The sequence below is a fragment of the Chiloscyllium plagiosum genome, unplaced genomic scaffold (genome assembly GCF_037043375.1).
Source record: "Chiloscyllium plagiosum isolate Xiang-an unplaced genomic scaffold, Cpla_swu_hap1 HiC_scaffold_27, whole genome shotgun sequence".
Classification (NCBI taxonomy): Eukaryota; Metazoa; Chordata; class Chondrichthyes; order Orectolobiformes; family Hemiscylliidae; genus Chiloscyllium; species Chiloscyllium plagiosum.
Window position 1 is genome coordinate 82,307,169 of NW_028270165.1, and position 15,687 is coordinate 82,322,855.

General features: G+C 46.8%; 1 protein-coding gene across 1 annotated transcript in view; it reads left to right on the forward strand.

Moving 5' to 3' along the window:
* LOC148144719 (uncharacterized) overlaps nucleotides 1-15,687 on the forward strand; it is a 73,448-nt gene that overhangs the window by 14,077 nt on the left and 43,684 nt on the right. The window contains exon 2 of the mRNA XM_087975735.1: nucleotides 1,465-2,065. Coding sequence (XP_087831861.1) covers nucleotides 1,465-2,065 — 601 coding nt within the window. The remainder of the gene's footprint in view (nucleotides 1-1,464; nucleotides 2,066-15,687) is intronic.

Consider the following 15,687-nt stretch of genomic DNA (forward strand, 5'->3'; position numbering starts at 1 on the left):
GTGTGAACAATGAAGGCAATGCTGCTAAATGCCGCCTTAACCATCCTGTGTCCCAGCAATGCACCTTTCAAGAACAATGGACCTGAAAGCCACCATGTCTCTCTGTTCTACAACATGACCCAGTGCCCTACCATTACCTGTACAAGTCCTGCCCTTGTTTTAGCAAAATGCAACCCCTCGCTTTTATCCACAACTCTGTCATAAACATGCTGTCTCTCAGACACACACACACACGCACCACCCACCCCAACCAAAATACTCACCCTCTTCCAGACTTATACTCCAATCACACTCACACTTTACCAAGCATGCACACATGCAAACACACACACACACTCACACACACACACAGATAATAGTCTATGGGGTGAATTTGCATTTGCAGATATTTTCAATTTTGCTCAAAAAGTGCACAATCTGCAGGCAGTTAATCCATGTAATATTTTATAAATTCCTACTTTGGAAATAGAACCAGTCTGATTCGAGCAAGAGTGGGATACAGACAGACTTGAACCTTACACCTTTCATGCATTTTCTGAGCTGAGATGTCACCTATTTTTATAAAACCTTTATAAAACATTTGAGAATGGGTACTTAAAAGTCGTTCTGGGGTTTACATATGAATGAACTGAAACCTGCAACCCATTCTCAAAGATGAAAGACTTACTATCATTCTAGGTTTGTTCAGTATATCCCATCAGTTGCATGACACTGTGATCTTTTGCTATAAATTGTGTCTTATGATCCTGCTCTACAGCTACCCGATGAAGGAGCATCGCTCTGAAAGCTAGTGCTTCCAAATAAATCTAGTGGACTATAACTGGTGTTGTGTTTTTAACTTTGTCTACCCCAGTCTAACACTGGCTCCTCCACATCATTTCTAGTGGAGACAGCCCATACCTCCCGGTGCTGTCTGTAAACATTACGATGCTGATGAAATGATGCAGTAACCGCACTCCTGAAAAATTTTCAATTTCAAATGATATTAGCTAGTCATTCATTGCTCCATCTGATACATGACATTGGAAACTTAGTGCAGGAGGCTGAAAGAAATGAGCAGCTTGAACACAAAAACCTCTTGGAGGTCAAAGCTTTCAACTGTACCATTCAAAATCAGAGACAATTACACAGAGTGGTGAACTTAGCCCAGACAATCACAAAGGTCAACCTCCCATCTACATAATCCATCTATCAGGCCCACTGTCAAGGAAAGGCTGCCAGCATTCTCAAAGACCCATCACAGCCGGGCAATGTTTTTCTTCAACCTCTACCATCGGGGTGGATAGTACAGAAACCTGAACCAGCCGATTTTGAAACAGTTCCTACCACACTGTCGTTAGAATACTGAATGCACTCTCAAACTCTTAACATTCACCTGGACCTGTGTTTTTGTTTTTGCAGCTGTTTATTTATTATTTGCATATCTTTGCTACTTAACTCTGATCTGCCTGTACTGCTCACAAGACAAAGCTTTTCACTGTATCGCGGCACACGTGACAATGAATCAATTCAGCGGGTCCACACTGCGGAGAGGCCCTTCTCCTGCCTCCAGTGCGGAAAGTGCTTTACCCAGCCCTCCAACCTGCTGACCCACCAGCGGATCCATACCTGCGAGAGACCGTTCTCCTGCCCCGAGTGCGGGAAGGGTTTTGCTGTTTCCTCTAACCTCGTGGCCCACCGGCGGGTCCACACAGGGGAGAGGCCATTCAGTTGTCCCGAATGCGGGAAGGCCTTCAGCAATTCTTCTGCCCTGCTTAGGCACCAGCGCATCCACACCGGAGAGAAGCCGTTCTCCTGCCCCGAGTGCGGGAAGGGCTTTACCCGCTCCTCCACACTGCTGACCCACCGGCGGGTCCACACGGGGGAGAGGCCATTCAGCTGTCCCGAGTGCAGGAAGGTCTTCAGTGATTCCTCTGCCCTGCTGAAGCACCAGCGAGTCCACACCGGGGAGAGGCCCTTCAGCTGCCCTGAGTGCGGGAAGAGGTTTACATTTTCCCGCAACTTGCGGAAGCACCAGCGCTCACAACAATCAGATTCCAACGCTGACATTGCCATGAGTCCCCCCCAGGACTGATTCTCCTGACAGTGGGTGCAGTGGGAGAGTTGGTGCACTGTATTTGTTTTCCATTGGACTGCAACCTCACGGCTCAGGGGTGGCATGGTGGCTCAGTGATTAACACTGCCTCATGGCACCAGGAACCAAGGATCAATTCCACCCTTGGGGCGACTGTCTGTGTGGAGTTTGTGGAGGGTAGGAGAATGGATGAGATAAGAAACTGCTGCCTTTCTTGAGACAAGTCTCCCGGAGAGGAGTTGCTGACTGACTGTCTGATCTGTTGATCCTCAAGTGCCCCATTGCCCTCAGTTAACTGGAGGAGGTCCACACAGATGTACCAAAGCCCCTCTTTGGACAGTGGAAGGAAACTTGTGCAGACAGGGAAAACATGCAAACTCCACACAGACAGTTACCTGAGGCTGGAATTGAACCTGGGTACCTTATGCTGTGAGGTAGCAATGCTAAGCAGTGTGCCACCCCAATATGTTATAAAACTGGAATAAACCTATTAAGTTGGAAATGTGTCCATACCAAGAACTTACTGTAAATGTTTGGAAGCAAAAGTCCATCGGAATTGTCTTTGGGATGGATCCAAAACTAACTTCGTTAATGATTGAAATTACTTTGACCTCTGGAACTGTCTGCCAGAGAGTGTGTTGGAGTCAGATTCAATTATGGATCATTAAACTGAAAAGGAAAGCAATAATACAAGGCACTGTAGTGGGCGGCACGGTGGCACAGTGGTTAGCACTGCTGCATCACACCGCCAGAGATCCGGGTTCAATTCCTGCCTCAGGCAACTGACTGTGTGGAGTTTGCACGTTCTTCCCGTGTCTGCATGGGTTTCCTCTGGGTGCTCCGGCTTCCTCCCACAGTCACAAAGATGTGCAGGTCAGGTGAATTGGCCATGCTAAATTGCCTGTAGTGTTAGGTAAGGGGTAAATGTAGGGGTATGGGTGGGTTGCGCTTCGGCGGGGCGGTGTGGACCTGTTGGGCCGAAGGGCCTGTTTCCACACTGTAAGTAATCTAATCTAATATGAGTTTCCTGATTGGGGCTGTTCACTTGCTCCTGTTACCATTTCAGGTTGCTAACTTTTCGTTCGCATCCTGCACATGTTGGGATTTTTTTCTCCTTTCTAATATCTACTTGAGTGACTCAGTGACAAATCTAGTTTATGAATTGTTCCTATGATATTTCATGAGAGGGTTTATGATATTCACAGTGTTGTGGGTCACAGTGTGTCCAAGTGACGAAAAACAAACTGTTCATCTTAAATATTTGATTTTAAACAATGGAAATAAAATTAATGTTTGGAAAACACAACTTGCTGTGTAGTAAGATCATCAGAAATAGGAATGGGAGTAAGTAATTCACGGTTGAGATGCTCTGTCTTTCATTTATCTAAATTCTCTTTCCTGCACTTGTTTTTTCATGACTTCATCTGCTGAAGTGACTACACCCCAAAAGCTTGTGATTTCATCATAAGAACTAGGAGCAAGAGTCGGCCTTCTGGCCCTTCGAGTCTGCTCCACCACTCAATAAGATCATGACTAATCTTTTCGTGGACTATGCTGCATTCACCTGCGTTTTCACCATATCCCTTAATTCTTTTATTTTTCAAAAACGTATCTACTGATTCTAGTGATTGCTGAAGTAATGTCAAATACTTCCCTGGCCAAGGAATTCCATAGATTAACAACCCGCTGGGTGAAGAAGTTTCTTCTCATTTCAGTTTTAAACCTGCTTCCTCTAATCTTGAGGCCATGCGCTTTTATCCTAGTCTCACCTACCAATGCAACATCCTACTTTTATTTCTTTCATAATGTAATATATTTCTGTAAGGTCCCCTCCAAACAAACCTGCTGGCTATAACCTGGTGTCATGTGACTTATGACTAAAACATTTGTTATTACGCATCCTCATAGCAGTGGGAGTTCAGGGCTCGAAGATAGGGACACTACCACTGCGCCTTAAAAAAACCTCTGCAGCAAATAGGCCCTCTTCTACTGAATGAATGGGGAGAGGTTTCTTCCCAACATGGAATACAAATATTATACCCTCAGAGCCCATTACACTAAATTGAGCCCGCTTCGGTTGAATGAATGGATGTGGAGGTGCCAGAGTTGAATTGGTTGATAACGTTAAAAATCACATCTTCCCCCTGAATATGTGACATTACCGCGAAAACCCCAGAGCCCGTTGCAGTAAATTGGGTCATCTGCTGTTGAACGAATGAACGGGAATGAAAAGGGCGGATACACTGACATGATTGTGAAATTCCCAACCAATCCCAAAGCTTGTGGTCGGTACCGACTAATCGGAGAGAGAGATTACAGAAGGTGGGACCAACACGACACGGAATGCCAGCTGCCATTGGTCAGGTGGAGTAAGGTGGGCTCTGATTGGAGGGGACGCGGATGACGCGCGTCACTGAAGGAGGAGACGGAATAATGAAGAAAAACAAAGATGGCGGCGCGAGGCTGCGGTTTTCTCATCGACTCAGCGGGCGGTTTCTGACGGAGGGAGGGGGCAGACAGGCATCGTTTACCTCAGAAAATACCTTTAAAATACATTTCAAATTAAAGTCGGAACTTTTCAAACAAAAGTTGTGAAGAAAAGGAGACAGTCCACGGTGGGGTTTATTGTTTATTTGTGTATAACTCCCGGGGCCCGGGAAGGGGGAGGTGACGGTTACCGGGTGAACGAGAAAACAAATAAAAAATGTCGGCGGTGGAGGAGAGAGAGCCGGCGCCCGCGGCTTCTTCGGCGGCGGCCGGAGCCCAGGAGCTCAACAACCCCCCGGAGCTGGAGGAAGGTCCGAGCTCCAAGAAGCGGGGGGTCCGGCTGGAGGCTGGATTTGCTCAAGGCTTGTATCTATTAACTTATTTAAATGGTACCTACTGTATGGGGCTATGGTTTACATTAAAACCGGAGGGTCATGTCAGAGTGTTTGTTTATATTGAGCAGTTGTAGTTGGTAAAATACACTCCCTGGAGGAGCACCTTCTATGATGCTGCATTTCTTGCCTTCTGCCCTTCCCCCATTTGTTATCTCCCATTTGATTTTACATTTTATTTGGTCAAATTTAATTTCATATTAATGAGACTTGGTATTCACTGTGTGTTATTAATTTGTTTGTTGGATTATTGTAAGAAAAAATTAATGGTGTCATGTCATTTCTGATGTCAGAGTTTGACATTGAATGTGCAGATGTGAATATCAGTAAGTTGTGAAAATAAATCAAGAACTTGTGGTTCTGACAAAAAAAGCAGTTCACTGATATTCATGGCATTGTCTCATTTGAGTCTGACCAACAAACCATTTCATGTAGTCACCCAATTTAATTAAAATTTTCTTTGACTTAATTGAAGAAAATAACCCTGGCAGGCTAAGATTTGTACAATTTGTTTATAAGATTTATTTATACGTCCCTTGCTCTCGATGTGGTCTCTGCCATATTGGGAGACTGGACACCAACTTGCAGAACATTTCAGGGAACAGCTCTGGGACACCTAAACTAAACGACCCCACAGCCTTGTGGCTGAACGCTTTAACTTCCCCTCCAATCTGTCAAGGACACGCAAGTACTCTGCTGCCTCCCCCTTCAAGCTCTAGCTACCTGACACTTGTAGGAAGAACACCTCGTCTTCTGCCTTGGGACCCACTAACTACATGGGATCAATGTAAATTTCACCAGTTTCTTTATTCTTCCCCCCCCCCCCACCCAATCCACACACCTTGTTCCAGATCCAGAGTTGAAAAATGTGGCGCTGGAAAAATGCCTAGAGGCCATGCCTCTAGGAATTCCCTGGCTGTTCTCTGGCATGGCACTCATCCACAGATTCTATCAACAAACACATTGACCTGGACCCAATATACCGGCCACTGCAGCAGACAGTTGGAACTGACAACCGGAAGTGGCAGAGACAAACCACTATAAATGCTGGAGGAAACATCACAGAAGCGCTTCACAAGAGGATCCCTAGCACTGAGGATGTCACCTAGACAGGGAATGAAATGTCTGCAACAAAAATTCCCAGCTTGGCGAACAGAACCACAACAACGAGCACCCGAGCTACAAATCTTCTCACAAACTTTGAATTGAGCATAGGAGTTGGGACATCCTGTTGCAACTGTCACACATGCCACACAACACAAGGCGTGGTCCTTCTCTGACTTACCATCCCTTTGAATATCAGGGGGAAGACACCCCTTCAATTGTAACATTCAGGAAAGATGCCTTATTTCAACAAAAATGTGCTGTGCTCACAGATGTTTGGACAGAGAAAGGGAGTTGCAGTCTGGGGTGAAGCTCAATCTTCATTCAGAGAAAGAGAGGAGCAGCAGTAGCTTCAGAAGCTCATGGTCCAACTTGCGCATTCAGACAATAGGGGGGCTCTTCTGGGTAAAATCTGGGAGTGAAGCAATGTCTCCCCCTTTCCATTCCTTATGCTGGGAGAAAAGAGAAGGGGGGAAGCACTGTTCACTTGCAGCAACAGGAGGCAGAGAGTATGAATCCAAGCAGGGATCAGACTCTGCAAAAGTCAGTTTCAGTCGGCTTCTTCTGGAATATCGTGTGCAATTCTGGTCTCCCTCCTATAGGCAGGATGTTGTGAAACTTGAAAGGATTCAGGGAAGAGTCACAAGGCTGTTGCCAGGGTCGGAGGGTTTGAACCACAAGGAGAGGCTGAATAAGCTGGGGCTGTTTTCCCTAGAGCATCGCAGGCTGAGTGTGTGTTTTTTAAAGAGGCTTATGAAAATTGAGGAGTGTGGATGGGGTGAATAGACAAGGTCTTTTCCCTGGGATATGGGGAGTGCAGAACTAGAGGGCATAGGTTTAGGGCGAGGGGGGAAAATTTGAAAGGACCTTGCACTCAACCTTTTTTTGCAGAGGGTGATGCGTGTATGGAATGAGCTGCCAGAGGAAGTGGTGGAGGCATCTGGATGGGTAGATGAAAAGGAAGGGTTTAGATGGATATGGACCAAGTGATGGCAAATGGAACTAGACTAATTTTGGATATCCGGTCGGCATGGACAAGTTAGATTGAAGGATCTGTTTCTGTGCTTTATGTCTCTGACTGTATGACTGGTGAAAAGCATTGACATTCGACGAAACATTTATGCAAGAGAAAATTATAAGAGGGTAAAGATAAACCTCACGTCATTGATCAATGAATCCTGGTGTAGTATGGCTGTATTTCCAGTAATAGTCAGTATGGCATGGAAGGAGTCCAAAACGACGGCTTCTTTTACAGAAACTCACACGTAAATCCGAGTCTTCTGGGAATCTAAGACAACCGTGCGTTAATATAAGACAGATAAGTCTGGGGTATATGGTACATATTTGATGGAATGTTTATGGCTCTAAAAGCCTGATTTTCAGTGTTTCTGGGCTCATAATATTGCACTACAGCATATTGTATATCTTCAGTAAGAACGTCAATACCGCATGATAGATGTCCATTCAGCAACTTGAGTGGACTCTTCATGGAGTATGCAATCCACCACATTACCCTGCTGTATACATTTACATATAGATCAGCACAAAGATCTTGGGTATTAAGAGAGGAAAGAATGATCCACAGAAACTAGAATTGTGTGTTTTGATTTTCTATTGTGGACTGACAGCGATGACCTTTGCAATCTCTTTCCACAGGAATATTACAAGAGAAGAATTTGGAGGCAGAAATCTCAGACCAAACATCACATCGAAGTCTGACAGTCTCTTGATTCACCAGGACTTGGATATTGATAGCCTTGAAAACAAAGGGGAGAAGGTCTGTCTGCTTTGTTAGGTTTTAAACGTCAGTGTGACTGGAAACTCAGAGTCTCACATACCCACACATCAGAGTAGTGACTGGAACATGCTTTACAGACTGAATGAGAGTCCTCCAATTACCAGTTCACCAGTAACACCACACCTATGCTGTAAGTGTGAGCGAGTTTCAACTGATTGTTGAACCTGGAGAAATAAGAGGACACCTGCACCATGGAGAAACCATGAAAATGCAGGGAGTGTAGGAACGGTTTTCCTTCCCCACCTGCCCGATATTCATCAGTATTTATACACAGGGCGGCGGCCATTCACCTACATTCAGCACAGGAAAGGCTTCATTCAGTCGCATCACCTCCTGGTCCACATTGGGGAGAAACTGTTTATCTGCCCTGTATGCTGAAGCAGATGAAGGACTTTTTTTTATCCTGGATGGAGCATACTGCAGGTATACCTGAAATAGATACATTTGTCTCTGTCCCATTGAGTCTCCAGCACAGGGCCAGGCTGGGCTGCTCAATTGGTGTCTCAGTGTTTATTCTCCATCTGAGCCTCCATCTACCCCTCTTCATTGCTCCCCCATCTCCCCTCCATCAGCATAAAGGTATCCCCCACATTTCGAAAGTTCACTTTACACTACTTCACTTTTACAAAAGACCTTCATTAATACCTGGTCTCACAAACCGAAAGAAATCCGAAGAGGATTGTCGCTTTTACAAAGAAAGGCATAATATAAATTAATTCATGGTAATTGCTTCTTCGCTTTAGGCCATTTTAGCTTATGAAAGGAACACTCTACTTTCAAATAGTGGGGGAAAGCTGTATCAATACAATACAGCACAGTCACAGGCCCTTCTCACTTGGTTTAGGCACACACACCCCCTCAAGCCTGTACTAATTCTTAATCCTTACTTAGACCTGCAATTTATTGCCCATGTGTGGTTTCTGTTCCTCTGTTCACCTCCCCTTCATGTGTCTATCAAGATACACCTTAAACATTGTTAAGGTGCCTGCTTCCACTACCTCCACTGGCAGTGCATTCCAGAAACCCACCACCCCTCTGTAGAAATTCCCCACCCCCACCACTTGTCCCCAAAACAGTCCCCCTCTCACCTTGAACCTGTGCCCTCTTTTAGTTGACCTTTCCACTTTGGAGGGAAAAAAACACCTCTGACTATCATAGAATACCTCCAGCGTGGAAACAGACCATTCAGCCCAACAAGTCAACACCAGCCCTCCAAAGATTAACACATAGAGACCCGTTCCCTTACCCCTGTGATCTACATTTACTCTTGACTAATGCACCGAACTTACACATCCCTGAACATTGGGGCAGTTGACATACAGACAATCCAACTTAACCTGCCTCTCCTTTGAACACTATGGGTAATTTAGCTTCAGTAATCCACCCTAACCTATACACGTTTGTATTGTAGGAAGAAGCTGGAGCACCTGGAGCAAACCCACACAGATATGGGAGGTGGGCTGCAGGGACAATGTGCCAACTCCACACAGATAGTTGCCTGAGACTAAAATTGAACGCAGGTCCCTGGCACTGTGAGGCGTCAGTGCAAACCACTGAGCTACCCTGCCACCCCTGTCCAGCCAATCTGTGTATTTCAGCATTTTGTCGAGGTCTCCTCTCAGCCTCTGTTTTTCCAAAGAAAACAATCCAGGTTTATGCCTCCTCTGCTGCTAACGAGAGCCCTCCAGACTAGACAATGTCCTGGTGAACCTTGCCTGTACCCTCTACCAGAGCGCCCACATCGGCACAGCGGCACAGTGGTTAGCACTGCTGCCTCACAGCGCCAGAGACCCGGGTTCAATTCCCGCCTCAGGCGACTGATTGTGTGGAGTTTGCACATTCTCCCCGTGTCTGCGTGGGTTTCCTCCGGGTACTCCGGTTTCCTCCCACAGTCCAAAGATGTGCAGGTCAGGTGAATTGGCCATGCTAAATTGCCCCTAGTGTTAGGTAAGGGGTAGATGTAGGGGTATGGGTGGGTTGTGCTTCGGCGGGGCGGTGTGGACTTGTTGGGCCGAAGGGCCTGTTTCCACACTGTAAGTAATCTAATCGAATCTAATCTCATCCTTCCAGTAGCACAGTGACCAGAACTGCACACAATGTTCCGAATGTGGCCAGAATAAACAGCTGTAACGTAACTCTTACACTCAAGGAAGTGTGCTGTGTGCTTTCTTGACCACCATGCCCACCTGCATTACCACTTCCACGGATCAATATGCCCAGATCTCTCTGTATGCCAGTGCTCCTATGTGTTCTGCCATTTATCATACAATTCTTATAATTCCTTCATCTCTATCGAGCTTCACCTTAACTGTCTTTCTCTCTTTATCTCTTTTCCCCCCCTTCTCATCCCTCCACACATCAGCATATCATAAGACCATAGCAGCAGAAATTAGGCCATTCAGCCCATTGAGTCTGCTTCGCCATTCAATTATGGCTGATAAGTTTCTCAACCCCATTCTCTCCCTTAACCCTTGATCCCCTTGATTCTCACGAACCTATCTATCTCCATCTTAAATATATTCAGTAACCTGGCCTCCACAGCCTTGTGGCAGTGAATTCCATAGACTCACCACACTCTGGCTGAAGGAGCCTCTCTTCCCTCTGTTCTGAAGGGTCTTCCCTTGACGCGAAGGCTGAGCCCTCAGGTTCTCGTCTGTCCTACCAATGGAAACACCTTCCCAACATCCACACCGTTCATTATTCTGTAGGTTTCAATTAGATCCCCTCTCATCCTTCTGAACTCCATGAAGTATCAACCTAGAGTCCTCTAATGTTCTTCATATGTTAAATTTTTCAATCCTGGACCATTTTTGTGAACCTCCTCTGAACATGTTCTAGGGCCAGTACATCCTTCCTGAGATATGGGGCCCAAATCTACATACAGTACTCCAATTGTGGGCTGGCCGGAGCCTTACAGAGCCTCAGAAGTATATCCCTGCTTTTATATTCAAGTCTGATCAAAATAAATGCCATCATTGCATTTGCCTCCCCAACTACTGACTCAACCTGTAAGTTTACCTTGAGAGAATCCTGGAGTAGAACTCCATAGTCCCTTTGCACATCAGATTTCTGAATTTTCTCCCCATAATCCTTCTGTTCCAGAGTAGCGGCAGAGATTTCCAGACACCTCGATTGTTTTCAGGGATACCAAGGGATCTTGGAAATTGCCAGTATCTCAGGAGGAGGCCGAGGGGAATGTGGTGTTGTCCTGTAAACTGCAGAACTTTCCAACTCCCTGAATCAGTAGAAACTCTTTCTGGACCAAGAAACAAAAGGGCCACTGAGAAACTGCTACATCAGGAGGCAGAAATTAGGCCATTCAGCCCATTGAATGGTGGAGCAGACTCAATCATTCTTAAATATCAAGGGTTACAGGGAGAATTGGGTTGAGAAACGTATCAGCCACGATTGAATAGTGGAGCAGACTCAATAGGCTGAATGGCCTAATTTCTGGTAGTTAACCATCCCTGGGAAGAAGGACGCAAAACAACAAGATATTTCCTGGGACAGATGAGCGAAGTGTTTAATAAGCTCATGATAAAAGGACAATTAAGTTTGTCTGTGGAAGGAAGGCCCTGACGTAAAGGGTTTTTTGCTGGAAACGCTGTATCAAACAAACCACTAAACCTCGAGGATAAGAAGGTAAGTTACAGTCCGGAGATCTCCAGAAGTATGGGGAGGTGGTGTTAGAATCTAAAGAAGCATCACACCACAGATTTGAAAGCGAGGAATCTCCACCAAAATTCAACCAGAAAGATGCAGCAGCAGTACTTGGAAGAAGAATGCTGCACTGAATCCCTGGACACTTCCAGAGACAGATACTGTTGGGGGAAACTCAGTTAAATTCTGCCATCAATTGGGTGATAGCCAAGTTGTGAGTGAGGTTGAACTTGGTTACATAGAAGAATACAGCGCAGTACAGGCCCTTTGGCCCTCGATGTTGTGCCGATCCAAGCCCACCTAACCTACACTAACCCACTATCCTCCATATGCCTATCCAATGCCTGCTTAAATGCCCATAAAGAGGGAGAGTCCACCACTGCTACTGACAGGCATTCCATGAACTCACTACTCGCTGAGCAAAGAATCTACCCCTAACATCTGTCCTATACCGACCACCCCTTAATTTAAAGCTATGCCCCCTTGTAATAGCTGACTCCATACGTGGAAAAAGGTTCTCATGGTCAACCCTTTCTAAACCTCTAATCATCTTGTACACCTCTATCAAGTCACCCCTAAACCTTCTTTTCTCCAATGAAAACTTGAGGAGTTTTATTTTTGGTTGCTACGTACAATAAAGTGTTAATCATTGTTTCAGCAGTTAATTGTGTGCAGTTTCTGAGTTAAGAGCCAAATTAAGACGATTCACCCACAACCACAGTGAGAGGCTGGGATTCATGTTGACTCCATTGCATTCAGCAGTACATTACGTCAATACTTTTATAAAGCAAAGGCTGACAGCCACACCTCTCTCAAACAGAAACACCCAGAGGAGCGTGTCACCCAATAATCTGTAAAATTAGCATGAAAAGTGGTGTAACCTGCTCTAGCGATAAGAATAAATCCCCAACACTTTAAAATCAACAATCAGCAATTTATTTATTCAACTCTCACGGTGAACAAATTAACAAAAGTATTAACATACTGGATACAGACCAGGAGCAGATGGGTGGCACTAGTTTAGTTGGGGATCATGGACTGGTTGGTCTGAAGGGTCTGTTTCCAGGCTGCATGACTCCATAGCACGGAATGAATGGGGATCCATCCCAAAGATGATAAAGGTTTCAAGCACCACCTTAGGCAAATGTGTGGACACCCCTCCAGATAACTGAGGGCAGTGGGACACTGAGGGTCAGTAGATCAGTCAGCCAGCCAGTTCTCTCCAGGAGACTTGTCTCTCAAGAAAGGAAGTGGTTTCCTGCCCCATCAGCCAGATTATCCAGTTTGGATTAGGTCCTATATTTCCAACAAAATAGGTAGACAGGGCAGTGTCTATAACAAATATGTTATTCAACTTGGAAGCGTGCTGAAGACATATACAAGGATGTTACCAGGATTCAAGGGTCTGTGTAAAAGGGAGAGGTTGGACAAGCTAAGATATTTTTATTTAGAGCATTAAGAGTCTGAGAGAGGCCCTTAGAGAAGTGAAGAGATCGTGAGAGGGTGAATGCACGGGGTTGGGGAAGTGAGGGCTAGAGGGCATCAGTTTAAGGTTAGAGGAAAAAGAATAAAAGGGAATGTGAAGGGCAACGTTTCTTTTCACGCAGACGGTGGTACACATATAGAATGAGATGCCAGCGGAAGTGGTTGAGGTGGGTACATTAACAACATTTAAAAGGCATTTGGGCAAATACGTGGATAGGAAAGGTATGGAAGGAAATGGGCCAACTGCAGGGAAATGGGCTTAGTGTTGATGGACAGTTTGGTCAGTGTGGACCATGTTGGGCCGAAGGGCCTGTCTCCTGCTGTAGGACTCTATGATTTGCATCTCTTTGTTGGTCAGACAGTTTTGAGTTTCCAAATGGAACATCTCACAATCAGGCCGAATAAAATTCAATCTCATTCATCAACTCTGATGCGGAGGTGCTGGTGTTGAATTGGGGTGGACAAGGTCAGAAGTCACATGGCACCAGATGAAGTGGTGAAGGAGCAGCACTCATGAAAGAGCAATGCTTCTAAAGCTTGTGATTTCAAATAAACTTGTTGCACTGTAACATGGTGTCGTGTCACTTCTGACTTCTTCAACTCAAACTTGATGGGATACTTTGTCCAACTCGGCATATTTTATCAAGATTGCTTGGAGGAATTCTTTTTTTTAAAGATTAGATTCCCTACAGTATGGAAACAGGTCCTTTCGCCCGACAAGTCCACACTGGCCCTCCGCAGAGTAACCCAGCCATTCCCCTATCTCTATTCCTCTACATTTACCCCAACTAATGCACCACACCTACACATCCCTGAACACTATGGGACAATTTAGATGGGCCAATTCATCCTAACCTGCACACCTTTAGACCAGGGGAAGGAAACCAGAGCACTCAGAGGTAACCCATACAGACGTGGGGCGTGCAATGTGAAAGCTACACACAGACTGTCTCCCCAAGGGTGGAATTGAACCCAGGTCAGCATCGTGAGGCAGTGGTACTAACCACAGAGTCACCATGCCACCCCTGAGCCACGTAGGTGGGCTTGGTGGGGGTGAGTCCAGCACAAAACACAAAAGCTCACTGCACCCACTGTCAGAATGGGCGGGAGGTTCAGCCCTGGGGGTGACCCACTGCAGCGTCACAGGTGGAATCTGATTGTTGGATGCACTGGTGCCTCCGCAAGTTGCAGGACAATGTGAACCTCCGCCCGCAGTCGGGGCAGGCAAACGGCCTCCCCCCGGTGTGGACCCATTGATGGGCCAGCAGTTTGGAGGAGTGGGTGAACCCCTTCCCGCACTCGGGGCAGCTGAATGGCATTTCCCTGGTGTGGACCCGCTGGTGGGACAACAGGTCAGAGGAATTGCTGAAGGCCTTACCACACTCAGAGCAGGTGAAGGGCCTCTCTTCCGTGTGGATTCGCCGGTGTCTCAGCAGGTCCGAGGATTTACTGAAGCCCTTCCCACACTCTGGGCAGCTGAAGGGCCTCTCCCCTGTGTGGACCTGCTGATGGGCCAGCAGGTTGGAGGATTGACTGAAGGCCTTCCTGCATTCTGGGCAGCTGAAGGGCCTCTCCCCCGTGTGGACCCGCTGATGGGCCAGCAGGGAGGAGGAATTGCTGAAGGCCTTCCCACACTCTAGGCAGCTGAAGGGCCTCTCCCCCGTGTGGATTCGCCGGTGGGTCAGCAGAGAGGAGGAATTGCTGAAGGCCTTCCCGCACTCTGGGCAGCTAAAGAGCCGCTCCCCCGTGTGGACCCGCTGATGGACCAGCAGGGAGGAGGAATTGCTGAAGGCCTTCCCACACTCTGGGCAGCTGAAGGGCCTCTCCCCCGTGTGGACCCGCCGGTGCCTCAGCAGGTTGGAGGAATCGCTGAAGGCCTTCACGCATTCAGGGCAGCTGAATGGCTTCTCCCCCGTGTGGACCCGCCGGTGCGTCAGCAGGTTGGAGGAATTGCTGAAGGCTTTCCCGCACTCATGGCAACTAAAGAGCCTCTCCCCTGCGTGGAATCGCTCGTGGGTCTGGAGGTTGTCCACCCAAGTGAATCCTTTCCCACCCATGGAGCAGTAAAACTTCCTCTCACTAGTGTTTATATGCTGGTGGGCCAGCAGGACACAGGAGCAAGTAAAGCCCTTTGCCCGCTCGGGGCAGGAGAACGGCCTCTTCCCAGTGTGATTGCACTGATGAGCCGCCAGGACAGGTGGGACATGGAAGCCCTTCCCGCAGTCGCCACAACTCCATGGTTTCTCAACAGGGCGTGTTTCCTCGGGTATCTTCATGGCCGAAGCTTCAGCTGCACACACACGTGTACAACCCTGCCATGAATTCTTCTTTCCAGGCAGGAGAGTTGTTTCAGGCTCCACACTCAGTGCGCTGCAATAGTAGGGTCTTTCAACCAGTGCCCCCGTACTCAAACAGGGACCAAAAAGAAAGCTTTGCTCCTTCTCACAGAATCATAGTTGAAAATTGTTGCGGTCCTGATGGATTGAGTAACTATCAGACATTGATGTGAAAGTGAGGATTGGAGACGCTGGAGAGTCAGAGTCAAAAACTGCATCGCTGGAAAAGGGCAGCACGGCAAGCAGCATCAGAGAAGCAGGAGAATCAACATTTTGGACATAAGCCCTTTATCTGTTGACTTGAAACTTCTGTCTTCAGATAGTCTGTAAGAAAAGATTACAAAAGTCATC